Source organism: Miniopterus natalensis, chromosome 4, assembly GCF_054644295.1.
Source record: "Miniopterus natalensis isolate mMinNat1 chromosome 4, mMinNat1.hap1, whole genome shotgun sequence".
Classification (NCBI taxonomy): Eukaryota; Metazoa; Chordata; class Mammalia; order Chiroptera; family Miniopteridae; genus Miniopterus; species Miniopterus natalensis.
In genome coordinates, this window is record NC_142084.1 from 79,124,241 (window position 1) to 79,137,113 (window position 12,873).

The 12,873-nt window shown below is 54.1% G+C and overlaps 1 protein-coding gene across 4 annotated transcripts; it reads right to left on the reverse strand.

Moving 5' to 3' along the window:
- Nucleotides 1-1,133: 1,133 nt before the first annotated feature.
- SH3BP5L (SH3 binding domain protein 5 like) lies at nucleotides 1,134-12,518 on the reverse strand. 4 transcript variants are annotated; one of them, XM_016210625.2, is made up of 7 exons: nucleotides 12,448-12,518; nucleotides 11,477-12,063; nucleotides 6,144-6,206; nucleotides 5,876-6,004; nucleotides 3,868-4,029; nucleotides 2,228-2,401; nucleotides 1,134-1,881 (listed from the first exon to the last, which is right to left on the reverse strand). In XM_016210625.2, the coding sequence occupies exons 2-7, from the start codon at nucleotides 11,657-11,659 to the stop codon at nucleotides 1,432-1,434; spliced, it is 1,161 nt and encodes a 386-aa protein (XP_016066111.1). In that variant the 5' UTR covers nucleotides 11,660-12,063; nucleotides 12,448-12,518; the 3' UTR covers nucleotides 1,134-1,431. The 4 variants fall into 4 exon arrangements, with proteins under 4 accessions (XP_016066111.1, XP_087673034.1, XP_016066109.1 ...); XM_087816908.1 differs by lacking the exon at nucleotides 12,448-12,518 and adding an exon at nucleotides 12,323-12,420; XM_016210623.2 differs by lacking the exon at nucleotides 2,228-2,401.
- Between the last annotated feature and the right edge of the window lie 355 nt (nucleotides 12,519-12,873).

Genomic DNA, 12,873 nt, shown 5'->3' on the forward strand with positions numbered 1-12,873 from the left:
CATGTTCACTCACATCCAGGAGTGGCGCTCATGTGGACCATCCTGAAGTAGCTGGCAAGTCCACTCTACCCTACACACCTGTCCACACCCAGCAGGCAGGGTGCGGGACCTCCCCTGTGTGTTCACCCCAGCCATGTGGTCTTAAGTTTTCCCTCCTCCCTTGGCCTGGTTAAATCTCAGATCTAACTCTTCTTCCCTAACTACTCCACTGAAAGAGGCCCCCATCACCTTGCTCATCCCTTCTCCCTTCCGTGACAGGGGTAGTAAACATTACTGTTACATAAACTATTTTATTTAAATAAAATCAGGGGCAGACCCTTTCCCCCCATACACACCAGCACATGCACACACACATGGCAACATCCCCCCTTCCTTCCTTCCACGCATGGCCACCTCAAACCCAGAAGTTCTCATTGTGGCCATCCTACCTCAACCCTAGAACAGGGAGACATTGTCCATGTGAAGGCCCACTGCTCCCAGTTGATGGCAGCAGCACACAGGCCTAGGTACAGCCCTCCTGCCCAGTCTAGCTCTCAGCCCTCCTAGGGCGGGACAGGAAGGACCAGTCCCCCCAAGGCACCCAGACCTGGTGTGGCCTCCTCACCTCCACCACACACACAGCTTGGCAGCACCACCAGACACCTGGAGCTGCTCCCTGTGGAGGGTGAGTTCCCTCCCCACATCAAGGGCAGCCACATTTTAGCATTCCCCACGGGACCCTGGAGTAGGTGTGGTTTGGTTGGGGAAAGAGCACCAAATTCCCCAACTCCATCCTGCAGGAATAGGCTGAGATCCAGCTCAAAATCCTCTAAAAGGTAAACGTCACTCATAGCAGGGATGGCAACAGCCTCAGCCTCAGGACCTCATTACATCTCTACTCCCAACACAGACCCTGTAGAGACCCACTAGCACCTTGGCAATGTTAAGGGCCCAGCTCTGCTGGGGAAAACACCATGCACATGGGAGCCTGTGTGGAGTTGGTAATATCCTCCATGTTGACACTGGGGTTGGGTTTCACCTTTCCTGACATCAGCACCCTTCAAGTCCTGCTCTGGGGCACCCAGAACAAAGTGGCTTAGGTCATGAGGAGGGAACGCTGAAGGGACAGGGGGTGTCTTCCACAGGCACACAGGCACACAGCCCCACAGCCCCACAGTGCATCTTACAGGTTACACATAGGCAGGCTGGGACAGACAATGGGGGCAGGACTGCCAGGAGGGCTCCGCCACATCCGTAGAGCCCCTCAAGAGAAGGGGAGGCAGGAGAAACACTGTTCAATCACTCAGGGGGAGGGGGGCACACCAATGACGGAACTGACAGCCAATCCGACCTCTCCAGGGGAAGCAAGAACCCCAGAGAGTAGCTGGGAGCCCACCCAGCCCTGAGTGGGCTAGCAGTGGTAAGGGCCACGCCAGCCACCCTGAGCACAGGCTACAGACTGATGCTACGCTGGTGGCGGCCCCCGCGGCCTCCACTCCGGGCGCCCAGCTCCTGGCCATCTAGACTGGCATGGTCCGAGAGGCCCCGCAGGTGCTCCACGGAGTCGCACTTTTGCAGGTCCGAGGCCACTGTGCGCAGGCTCAGCAGGCTTAGTGTGTCCGCATCTGGGGCAGGACCGGGCCCCAGGCTGCAGCCCTCCTCTGGGGCCTCTCCCTCAGCCCCCTCAGTGATCCCGCTGTCCCCATCCTCCTCCTCCTCCTGCGGCCTGGCCTCCGCACCCACGGGGGAGGAGCGCCGAGAGCCCAGGGGGTGAGGGGGCAGGCCCCTGCGTCTCGCGTGAATCTGCTCACTGATCTGCTCCAGGTTGCGCAGGGCCACAGAGTAGCGGGTCTTGGCCTGAGCAACCTGCTGCTCCAGCTCTGTCACCTTGGCCTTGTGCTCCTAAGGAGGGAGGAAGGAACAGAGTGACAACCCAGTTGGCAACTCTCCACAGCTGGGAGCTGCCAGTCCCCTCAGGCCCCACTGGGCAGCCCCGTCCTGCCCCACTCCATCCGCTCCTCCTCTCCCGATTCTCACTTTTTCTCCTTTACTCCCTACAACTCCAATCTTGGCCAGCACCCACTGCCAACTCCACCTCCTGCTTCCTTGAGGTCATTCTGAGCACAAGCGCCAGCACGTATCCCACCTAGTTGGTCTGGTGATGGCACAGAGGCAGACCACACAGCGCCTCCCTGCCCTCACTTTCCATGCCTGCCCTTCCCACCTGTCCCCCACGCCCCGCAGCTACCTCCAGGATCTGGCTGAACTGGGCCTTGAGCTCAAAGTAGGGGCGGCTCTTGCCAATGGCTCGCCGGAGGGTCTTCTGCAGGGCCTGCACCCGAGCTTCAGCCTGCTGGCACAGCCGCGTTACCCGCTGGTGCTCCCGCTCACCACGGAGCCGCTCCTCTTCCGCCTCGTTCACCTGGCCCAGGTGGGGCGGATGACACACATCACTGAGCTGGGGGACCTGCTCCTGCCCTCATCCCCTACCCTAGGCTGCCACTCCAAATGTTACCCTAGGGGAAACTCCCACTGTCTGGGAGGGCATGGTTTTCCTCAGACAGAGAACAGCGGGTCCTTCACCTGCCTACTGCTACCTGCACACTGCCACTTGGTTTTGGGGCTGCTAGGAGGGTGCCGGGGCCCTCTGTGCAACTAGTGAGTCTGTCAAGAATGTCTGTTTGGGTACATCTTCTACAGTCATCATCCTCAGGGAGCCCTCAGTGCTGGGGGAGGAAGCTGGGGGGGACCAGAGGATCTCCAGTGGGGGGAGCCACAGTTCTGCACTGGGTTCTCTGTTTTTATGCCCCAACACAGAGCAGGCAAGAGCTCCTGCTACCTTGTCCACCAAGACCAGGGGGCCAACCTTGCCACATACTGGGCAGATGCACACTGGAGCCCTGTAATACCCTGCCACTCCCAGCTCAACCAGCCCTCCCCAGTGCCACACTCTCCTGTGTGAGCTCCTGCACTGTGTGCAAGGCTATGGGCTGGGACTAAGGAGGCCTCAAAGAACCTGAGGCACGACCACCCCTCAGCTCACACTTGCTGCTCTAGAATAAGTGTTTGTGTCCCCCTCAAAGTTCACATGCTAAAATCCTAACCATAATGTTGACAGTTTGGGAGGCAGTCCTCTAAGAAGTGATTAGGTCATGGGTGGGATTACTGCCCTTACAAAAAGGCTCTGGAGAGCTCCCTTGCCCGTTCTGCCATGTGAGGACAGTGGAAAGAGAGCCAGCAGTCCAGGAACCTGGAAGGGGGCCCTCACCAAACACAAAATCTGCTTGTGCCTTGATACTGGATTTTCCAACCTCCAGAACCATGAGAAACAGACATTTGTTGTTTAAGCCCCCTGTGTATGCTACTTTGTTATAGCAGCCTAAATGGACTGAGACACTTGCTCTTTACACGGTGAAGGTGGTAGAATGGAGTTGATGCAAGGGATCCTCCCACTCCTAGGTCCCCTTCAAGTAGCTTGGAAATGACACACAGATTACATTTCAAATATCAAAATACAGTGGCAGAGCTTAAAAGCAAGAGAGAGAGAATATTATGAAAACAGAAGGGGCCACAGCTAAACATAACAAAATGTGAGTGTTGAACCCAGAGCACCTAGCAGGGATAAACTGTTTGGAATAGTCCCAAACCTGAGGGCAAAGGTTCAGAAAGAGCCAAACAGACAGTCTGAGTCCAGAGGAGATGGATATAAAAAGCACAGGGGGCGAAACAGGGCAGAGCAAGAAACAGGTTTGCCTGAAACAGAGTTAAAGCTGAGGAAAGGCTGGAGTGGAAAAGTGACAGAAAGGAGTGAGGAGGCTGATATGATAAAGAGACAGCAAAGGAAGCATGGGAACCAGGGAGGGGACCTGCTGGAACACCTTGGCTCACCTTGCAGGTGGCATGGTTGAGCATCTCCTGCCACGTAGGGTCCAGCCGGTTCTTGTCAGCCATGACGCCCTGCTCGGCCACAAACACCATCTCCCGGGCAGCATTGTGCATGCTCACGGCCCGCTCGTATCGCAAGGCTGCCTTCTGTGTCTCCTGCTGCGCCTGGGGGGAGAGGGTCATCAGAATGGGGAGTCCCGAGGGACTCCCAGTTGACCATGGAGACCTATCCTGGGTGAGGACAAGAGGAGGAAGGCCCACTGTAATGTCGGCTTCACTTCTCCCACTGCGCTAAGGATAAATGCCAACCGAGGAAGCATCACTCTACAGAGTACCTTGTAAGAATGTGGCCTGAGAGAAGATGGGACAGCATGACGCTGCCAGTGGAGAACGAGTGTGAGGCCCAGCAGTCTCAGAGCCCGCTGGCCTTCTGCCCTGCGCAGAACAAAGTCCACCCCATGAGAGTTGCAAGGGGATTAGTGACGTGGACTGAGTCTCACAGAAAGAAAGCACACCCAAGACCATCAACTCCAGTCCAGCAGGGACGGTGAAGGAGATAATCAGACATGTGCTCAGAGACAAGTCACCACAGCCATGCTTACCAAGCAAAAAATTGGAAACAAACCTAAGTTTTCGGTCCAGGGAACTGGTTAAATAAATGTTGTATATCTCATATAGGGAAATATTCAGCAGCCCTTAAAAATGATGGCATACAGTATGGATGGACCTGGAGAATACTATGCTAAGTGAAATAAGCCAGGCATCGAAAGAGAAACATCACATGATCTCGCTTATACGTGGAATCTAAAGAGCTTAATAAACTGATGAACAGAATAGAGTCAATGACATGGAAGCATAGATGAGACTGACGAATGTCAGAGGGATGGAGGATGGCAGGTGGGTGGAGGGGGAGAGAGTAACCAAAGAATTTATATGCATATATGCACAACCCATGGACACGGACAATAGTGGGGAGAGGGACTGGGGAGGGGGAAGGGAGGGGGTAGAACGGGTCATTGTGGAGAAAAAGGGACATCTGTAATATTTTAAACAAAAATAAGATTTTTAAAAAAATGATGGCATGGATGTATATTTATTGACAGGGAACTGTGCCATAATATAAGTAAAATAAAGAAATAAAAACAGCACATATTATATAATACACATGGCACAATTTATACAAAAAAATTTAATGGGTTACCTGTACTGTATTAATCATGTTTTTTATTTTCTGTATTTTATGATGCTTTGACATTCTGGGGTCTTTGCTAGCCCTCCCAAAGCTAGTTAATTCCTTAGATAGTCAACTCCCTTATGAGCATACCTTTCACATGCCAATCAGCCAATCTAACACTGCCACCTCCTTTATCTGACTCACACACCAGCCAATACTGCCTTTGTCCTGAATCACCCAGGGGCAGGAACCAGACAAGGAGGGCCCACCACCACAGCCAAGAGCCCTCCCCTATTATTCAAACCATCCTACCCTAAGTTTAGCCAGAATTGCCTACCCTGCCTCATCCATTCCTTCCCACAAAAACCACAAGAAAGGCCCTGGGCCAAGCTTTCTCCTCCTGCCTTCAGCTTCCTGACCAACCCAGGTGCTTTTCATGTGACCCTGCATCGCATGCCCCCTCCTCTCAGGAACTGCCACTATCTCTGTCATCTCACCATACTTGTCCAAAACAAATCCCAGGTACAAAACTCATGAAACATGAGCATGGTAGAATTTGGGGCAATTTGTTTTCTTCTCTTTCTCCTGTTTTCCTGTTACAATTACAGTCTGTTAATATGAACCCACATTATTTGTGTAAAGAAAAGGGAGGAAGACAGTAAAAAATTGGAGGGTAAACAGAGGGAGGAAGGGGGAGGGGGAGGGGGAATGAATGAAAAGGAAGGGGTAAGACAAAAGCAGAGAGAAAAGAGCTCTATCTCCCACTCCATACAGAGGACGAATCCTGGGCCAGGACCGGCGCATGGCCCTCCCGGATCAAGGGTCAGGGGGCTGTACCTCCTTAGCCAGCCGCCGAGCCTCATAGTAGGGACGGGCCTTCTCGATGCAGCTCCCCAAGTGGGAGCCCTGAGTGTTGAGCTTCCTCGCTGACTCCTGCAGGATCCTCCGATAGGTGGTCCTGGCCTCCTGGCAAAGGGACAGATATGTAGGCAGAGGAAACACTGTGTGCGGGTCCCAGTCCCTCTTGCTTCCTGTGTCACCCCTTCCCCTGCCACTGTGCTGAATAGGGAGAGAGACAGACAGACACCCCAGGCAGTATACTCACATCTAGCTGCAGTTCCACCTGGTTAATCTCCTCACTGGCCTGGTTCAGGTGCTCCAGCTCCTCCTGCCACAGACAAGGGCAGAGTTAGAGCCAGGGAAAGGAGCCTCCAGTGGGCTGGGTAGGCGGGGAGCGCACGCAGAGAAAAGCCCACCAAACCAGGGAAAGGAAGAAATGCAGGTGAGCACTGCTCCTCCTCGTCAGAGATCTAATTCGCAATCTACTATTATCTCACAACTTACCTGTGTCGGGCAGTAAACCCCCACTTTAAAGGTCAGGAAATCAAGGTCCGGTGATGGAGCACTCATGCACACAGTGAAGTGGGAGCAGCCTGGGCACTCTCCCTCAGACCGCACCAGCTCCTCCTCAAGCTCCAGCCAGGAGTCTCCTCAGAGCTAACAGCCTCTCCCCTGAGCCACTTGCTCAGCACACATTTACACAGCTTAGCACATGAGACTTGAGAATTCAGGGCTCAGAGAGGTGGCAGCTTATGGCCAAGTAAGCGCAGACCCTCATGGTGTGAGGAGCCATGGGAGGGGTGGGCCTGTTAGGTGGTGGGGGCAGCAGAGTCACCTACCTGGGCAGCACAAGGCCAAGGTAGGATGCCCAGACCACTTGCCCCAGACTGGGCCTTGATGGATGCACAGAAAGCACCAGTGACAGGCAAGTGCTCAGGTGAGAAGCCAGTGAGGCTGGGGCACAGGGGAGGGGAGCCTCTCAGAGCCTGGAGCAGCCTGGCCTGTGGCTTAGGAAGGTCTATCTGAGCAATGTAAGATATGAGTGGAGAGCCCAGGGAGACAATGGTGGAGGCAGTCTGCAGTATTCCAGCTAGGGAAGAAAGGACAGGGCCAGGGAAATGCAGGACACAAATCATGAGGGCCTGATGGACAAATGAGGCCAGATTACAGAATAGCACATGGTTCGAGAGGCCTCGAGCCTGCTCGGGAGTAGGGTGACAGTGACCCCAGGTCCCCACACAGTAGATCCTGTGAGAGAAAGGAAGAGCCTCAGGGAGAAGTCACCAGACACACTGGCTTGAGTGCCTCACTGGACCTAGGACCACCTGGGACAGAGTGCAGGAGGAGCGCTGCCCTTTCCACCAGTGCCTTTTCTTGGTCAAGTTCCTGGAGCCCAACAAGCCAAGGACACTCCTGAGAGGAGCCCCAGAAGATGCCTGGTGCTCAGCTAAGAGACTCCTTCCAGGAGCCCAGCAGCAACCAACTAGACTCACCTGCATCTGCCTGCTGCCCATGCTCAGATGTGGTCTACACTTGGCCATGAGTCACCCTGCCACTCCTGGCTTCCACACGCCTCATTCAGTCCTTCCAACAACTCAGTGTATGATCCCCCTTAGTCCTTTTATTTCTATACCCCTTCTCAAGCCCTGAGATGAGTCTGCAGGAAGAATCCAGGAAACAAAGTTACACGCCCTAATTACATTAAAGAACCCAAAGACACACAACAGAACCAAGAATAAAGATATTAAAGTGCACTTTCCCCACCTCCAAGAGGGCCTCAAACTTTACTCTGAACTGGACAGAACAAAGCTGTCCAACAGAAATACAATGTGTGCCTCACATTTTCTAGTAGCCACATTTAAAAAAGAAAAGCAAAACTAAACTGATGAAATTGTAACAACATTTTTCATTTAACCCAACATGCCCCCAAAATTGTAATTTCAATTATGTTATCAACATAAAGTATTAACAACACTTTTACATTCTTTTTTTAGACTATGCGTTTGAAATATCCACCTTCATTTGACCCTCAGGGTACATCTCAGCCTGGCCAGTAGCACTTCCCTCTTGTACTGGGCAATATGGGTCTAGAAACTAGTGTACACGGGCCACCTGGTTAGTCACACAACCCAGTGTCCATAAGATAACAAGACAATCTGGAACCATAGGCAGCCAACACTCAGGGACCCCAGGGGGGCTGCAGGTTATCACCCCACCAGCCCATAGCTCCCAGTTTCACTGCCTTCCCAACAAGGACTTCACCTGCAGCTGATGGGAGCACCCCGATGGGGCCTCAGAAGAGGCAATTCTTGTCAGGATGAGAGGCTCTACCTCTCCCCATGGGTCCAGCTCCTGTGTGTAACTAAGCCCACAGTGGTTTCAGACTTTGGGACAAGAGGTGTTGGCCCTCCCAGCAGACCCGCTGGCATCCTCCCTGTCTTAGCCCATTCTCTTGACAGACAAGAAACAATGAGGTGGGCCCTGGCCAATGTTGCTCAGTGGTTAGAGCCTCGGCCCCTGCACCGAAGGGTCATGGGTTCGATTCCCAGTCAAGGGCACATACCAGGGTTGCAGGTTTAATCCCCAGCCCCCATCAGGGCACTTGCAGGAGGCAACCAAGCAATGTGTCTCTCTCACACTGATGTTTCTCTCTCTCTTTCTCTCTCTCCCCCCCCCCTTCCCTCCCTCCCACCCACCCACACTCTCTAAAAAGTCCATGGAAAAATATCCTTGGGTGAGGATAAACAAAAAACAAAAAAAGAAAGAATAAGCTGGACATCCAGCCATAAGTGACAGAGCTGGGGCTGGATCCTGCACTCACCCTTTGATCTGACTTTCTTACTACTGTGACCACCCTCCACACTAAGGATGTCCCTGGATGGAAACCTCAGAGAAGACAGGACACCATCACCTCAGAAAACCATGGCCCTGGGAGGAAAAGGACAGGCCTCAGAGGAGCAATGAACATTGATTCTGGGGAAGGAGAGAAGGCGGGCGCAGGTCACCCGGCATTGTTCCTGTGGAGACAAAGGTCCAGCCCGCCTCCCACTCAGTTCCATGGCCTAAAGTGTTCCCAGCCCCTGACAAGGTCATCAGAGTGGATGGCTCTACGGAAGTCATCCCCCACTAGAAAAAGGACAGGCAGGGCTTTGGCTGTTGGTGAAGGGCAGGAATCTGCTTCAGCACAGCAGCTCCAGCAATTAAAAGTCTTCTGCTGAATGAGGTCTACCCCTCAGTCACAAAGCTCTCTCTAAAAGGCTGGAGGCCAGAGTAGGCAAGGGGTGGGGCAGCCAGGCTGAGTGGAAGCTGAGGAGCACTGAGTGGTTCAGGCAGCTGGCAACACTTTCCATGTGGCCTGCCCCACTGGGGACTCCTGGTAGCTGCTGACACAGAACTCCAGGAAATGAGGTCTGAGTCAGCAAACATGCCCATCAGTGAGCCGGCAGCCAGCAGGGATGGTGACCTTCCTGGGCACGTAGTGCATTCCCAGGATGCCAGGCCTCTGTGGCAGAGGCCTGCCCACCTGTGCTGGCCATTGAAACACTAAGCCATGGTCAGTGGGTGGGGCCAGGATGATGCATGGCCCAGGTCTCAGAAATAAGGGAAATAAAGCTGTCTATGAGCCAAGTCATCATTTCAGATGCAGTGTAGGCTGCAAAGTCACCCTTGAGGATCTGAGTGAATGTATCACTTGCCTCAGGAAAGAATGAGCCCATCACAAAGCAGGTGAGAAAGTCATAGGGGAGGAGACCCAGGCCCAGAGGAGCCCAAACCCCGAAGGGCTGAATGCCAACTGCCTGCTCCATGAGGGTGCCCCTCACAGCAGCCTGCCCTTCCCATATGACAAGGGCTGAGTCCCCACTGAGGCCAGGACACTGGCCCAGCTGAGTGCCACCTGTGTAAGGAGGCCTCTTCTTCCTACATAACCCACAATGCACCTCCTACTTTGGCAAGTCACGGTGGGCTCACCGGAGGTCAGGGGATAGATATCACGTGTGCCCAGTGTCCTCCAAGCCTCACAGAACGTCCTAGTTCTACACTCCCAATAGCACCTGGGGAACTGCATCTTCCATTTTCATTTCATTTTAATTGATTTTAAGTAGCCACATGCAGCTAGTGACAATGTGATTGGACAGTGAAGCATGGGAGTGACTCTTGTGTGGACACAGGAGGGACTGCAGGAAGCTGCTGGATTCTCTTCAGAAGCAGGGCCAGCAACGCTGAAGGGGCATGCAGCACATCACGTGGCCCTCCTCCCCAATGCGCATGGGGGTGTCTTTCCCAAGGCACTACCTACAAACTGTCACCAAAAGACAGACTAAGGAATTTGTGAGAGATTCACAGGTCTGTCAGAGCAGTGCAGGAAGGAGTCATGCAAATCAGGGAGAACACCCTTCACTTTAAGATAAAGAAACTGAGGCTCGCAGAGGTTGCCTAACTTACATGAAAATCCCAAATCATCAGGAAGAAGGTTGCCTAAACCTCAGCCCAAGGTATTTTTCACAACTTGGTTCCTCAGTGGAGGACAAATCTGTAGAATTAGCAGGAGAAACTGAGTGGATTTCAATGCAATGCCTGTGAAACACAGCAGGAATGTCTTTGACGCACCACCACTCTGCGGTGAGCAGGGACACAGTTCCCACACACATCCCAGGAACCCCATCAAGAGGGGAGGAAGGATTCTAGGACCAGCGGTGACTTCTTCTGGACACACCAAAGTAATCTACTAAAGGTTTGTTGACAAAGAAGCCCAGGAAGCAAGCCTAGAGATGTGTTGCTCACCTACATAGGTGTGAGTCACCTACACACCAGAATCTTGAAGATGCTTTGAACCAAAGGGCAGACTCAGCCCCAAACACAGAAACATGCTGACCCTCACCTGCCCAAGCAGCTTCCCCAGCTAGTCCTTCCCAGCCCCTGCCCGGGATCACTGCAAGCCAGCCTCAGCTGGCCAAACATCTCATCCACATGGTGCCTACCCTCGGCCCTCATCCATTACTCTAGGTGTCCTTCCCAAAGAGCTGCCCAGCTGACCAACCAACCTGCAAAAGCTCCGAGGTGACAAATCAGCTCTCTTATCCACTTGATAGCAACAGGATCATTAGAGCTGGGCATCTGTGTTACTGAGGACTGACCAGGACCAATACATATCAGACTTCCTCAGAGGCCTAAACCTGATGCCACCTTTATAACACATGAATGGTCTCACCCTTTATAGATGTGGACATCCCTGGGAGGCACTGATGAGAAGCTGAGATTGCCTCCCAATCTCAAAGTCACCTCCTCTCACATCCCAATCACACCACGTCTGAGCTGACAGCCCTGCTGCTTATTGGATAGAACAATTCTACTCTGCACTGACCTGAAGCGTGCCTCCTGCATGTCCCTTCGGTTCTTCAGTGAGGCTTCAGCAACCACCCCAGGCACCTGAGCTTGCCTTTCTTGGCACTCCCGTACCAGACTAATCTTTTAGCACTTGTCACACAGCATTGCAATGATTTGTTGACAAGCTTGTTTTCCTTTCCTGCCCCAGTGCACTCATCTGCCAACTCTTCAAGAAAGCTAGCACCCCTGTCTCTCCCCCATCAGTCCTCTCACCTGAATTCTAGGATCCAGCTCCTCTTCATCCCCGGGAAACAATTTGGCCTCACTGCTGTTGCTTCCATCTCCTCGCGGCTCCTCTGCGACTGGGCTCCGAGGGACTTCATCCTCTACAACCTCCGGCCGCAGCTCCCCCTGAGGAGTCTCCCGCCCCCCTGGAACCTGCCTGTGCTCAGCCATGCTGACGGGGAGAGGGCACAGCCCTATACATAAGAGAGGACTGACATGCTGGGACCAGGGCCCCAGTTTGGGGCTTCTGGGCTCTGGGTGGCAGGATGAAGGGTTTCTCTTCTCAAAGACTGGTAAAGGAGGCACAGAAAGAACTCGCGCTGGATTAAAGGCCGAGATTCCAGTCGTCAGTGGGGTTCCTAGAGCTATAGCCTTGTCCGCGCAAAAGTTCTTCCCTCCCAGCCACGGGCAGCTGCTGCTCCGAGGCAGGGAGCGGAGGGGGCCTGGATCCTGGGCCAAGGCCTGCGAGGAAGCACACCATTCGGGAGAACGGAGGCAGGCGCCTCCAGGCTGAGCTGGCAGCTGGAGACTGACGGCTGGGCCGGGGCAGAGGCTGCGGATAAGTCTCTGGGGAACTGCAAGGAAAACAAAGGCCAAGGATATATACGCTCAACATCAGAACGTCGGCCACCAAGGCCCCACTCTCGCTCTCCCGAGTAACAACCGGCCACCTCAACTTCTCCTGCGGTCCGACCCCCCCGCGTCTCAGCCACTCTCATCCGCCCCCCAGCAACCCCGGGGCTCACCCTCCCACACGCCCGTCGGCCGCCCGCCGCACCCGCGGATTCACCCCGCAACCCCCAGCCCCGCCCCAGCTTCTCGTCTCTCTCCAACCTGCGCACAGTCCGAGCCTCACGCCTGCAACCCCACACTCTTTCTCGAGTCCAAGGATCCTGTCCCCAGACCTCCGACACAGCCGGGCGCAAAGGCCCCCAACTCACAGCCTTGCCTCAGTTTACCTTACTGTGCGCGAAGCTCCAAACAACCTTGCCCCAACCCTCCCCGCAACAAGCCGATCCAACCAAATAGGACCGGGCCGAGAGGAAGCGGAAATACACCGCCAAATAGCAACGCCCTCCGCCACCTTCGCCCTCCGCCCTTCCTGACTCCCTCCCACGCTCTCCTGCCAGCCCTCCTCCTCTGGATTCCTCGCCGCTCGCCCGCCAGGCCTTCAGTTTCCGTACAAAATGGCGCCCTAGAGCGCTCTGGTCACCTCACGTTGCCTTCAGCCCGTACTCCACCACAGATGAATGAGATTGAAATATGAACGAACTGTTCTGAGAAAAACCAGGGCAGGAGATGGCAATCGAGAGGCCCTGGTGGGTAGAGAAGTGCTACAAATAGGACGAAGACTGAACAACCACTTCAGAGAGAGTGCTGCCATC

What these genes read in the sequence shown, in the direction of transcription:
- SH3BP5L (XM_016210625.2), bottom strand. Translation starts at nt 11,659, where the DNA reads ATGGCTGAGCACAGGCAGGTTCCAGGGGGGCGGGAGACTCCTCAGGGG. An exon ending in AGGTGGAACTGCAGCTAGAT is followed by an intron (nt 6,005 to 6,143) that starts GTGAGTATACTG and finishes TCCCTTTGCCAG; the next exon opens with GAGGCCAGGACCACCTATCG. An exon ending in CTCGGCGGCTGGCTAAGGAG is followed by an intron (nt 4,030 to 5,875) that starts GTACAGCCCCCT and finishes CTCTCCCCCCAG; the next exon opens with GCGCAGCAGGAGACACAGAA.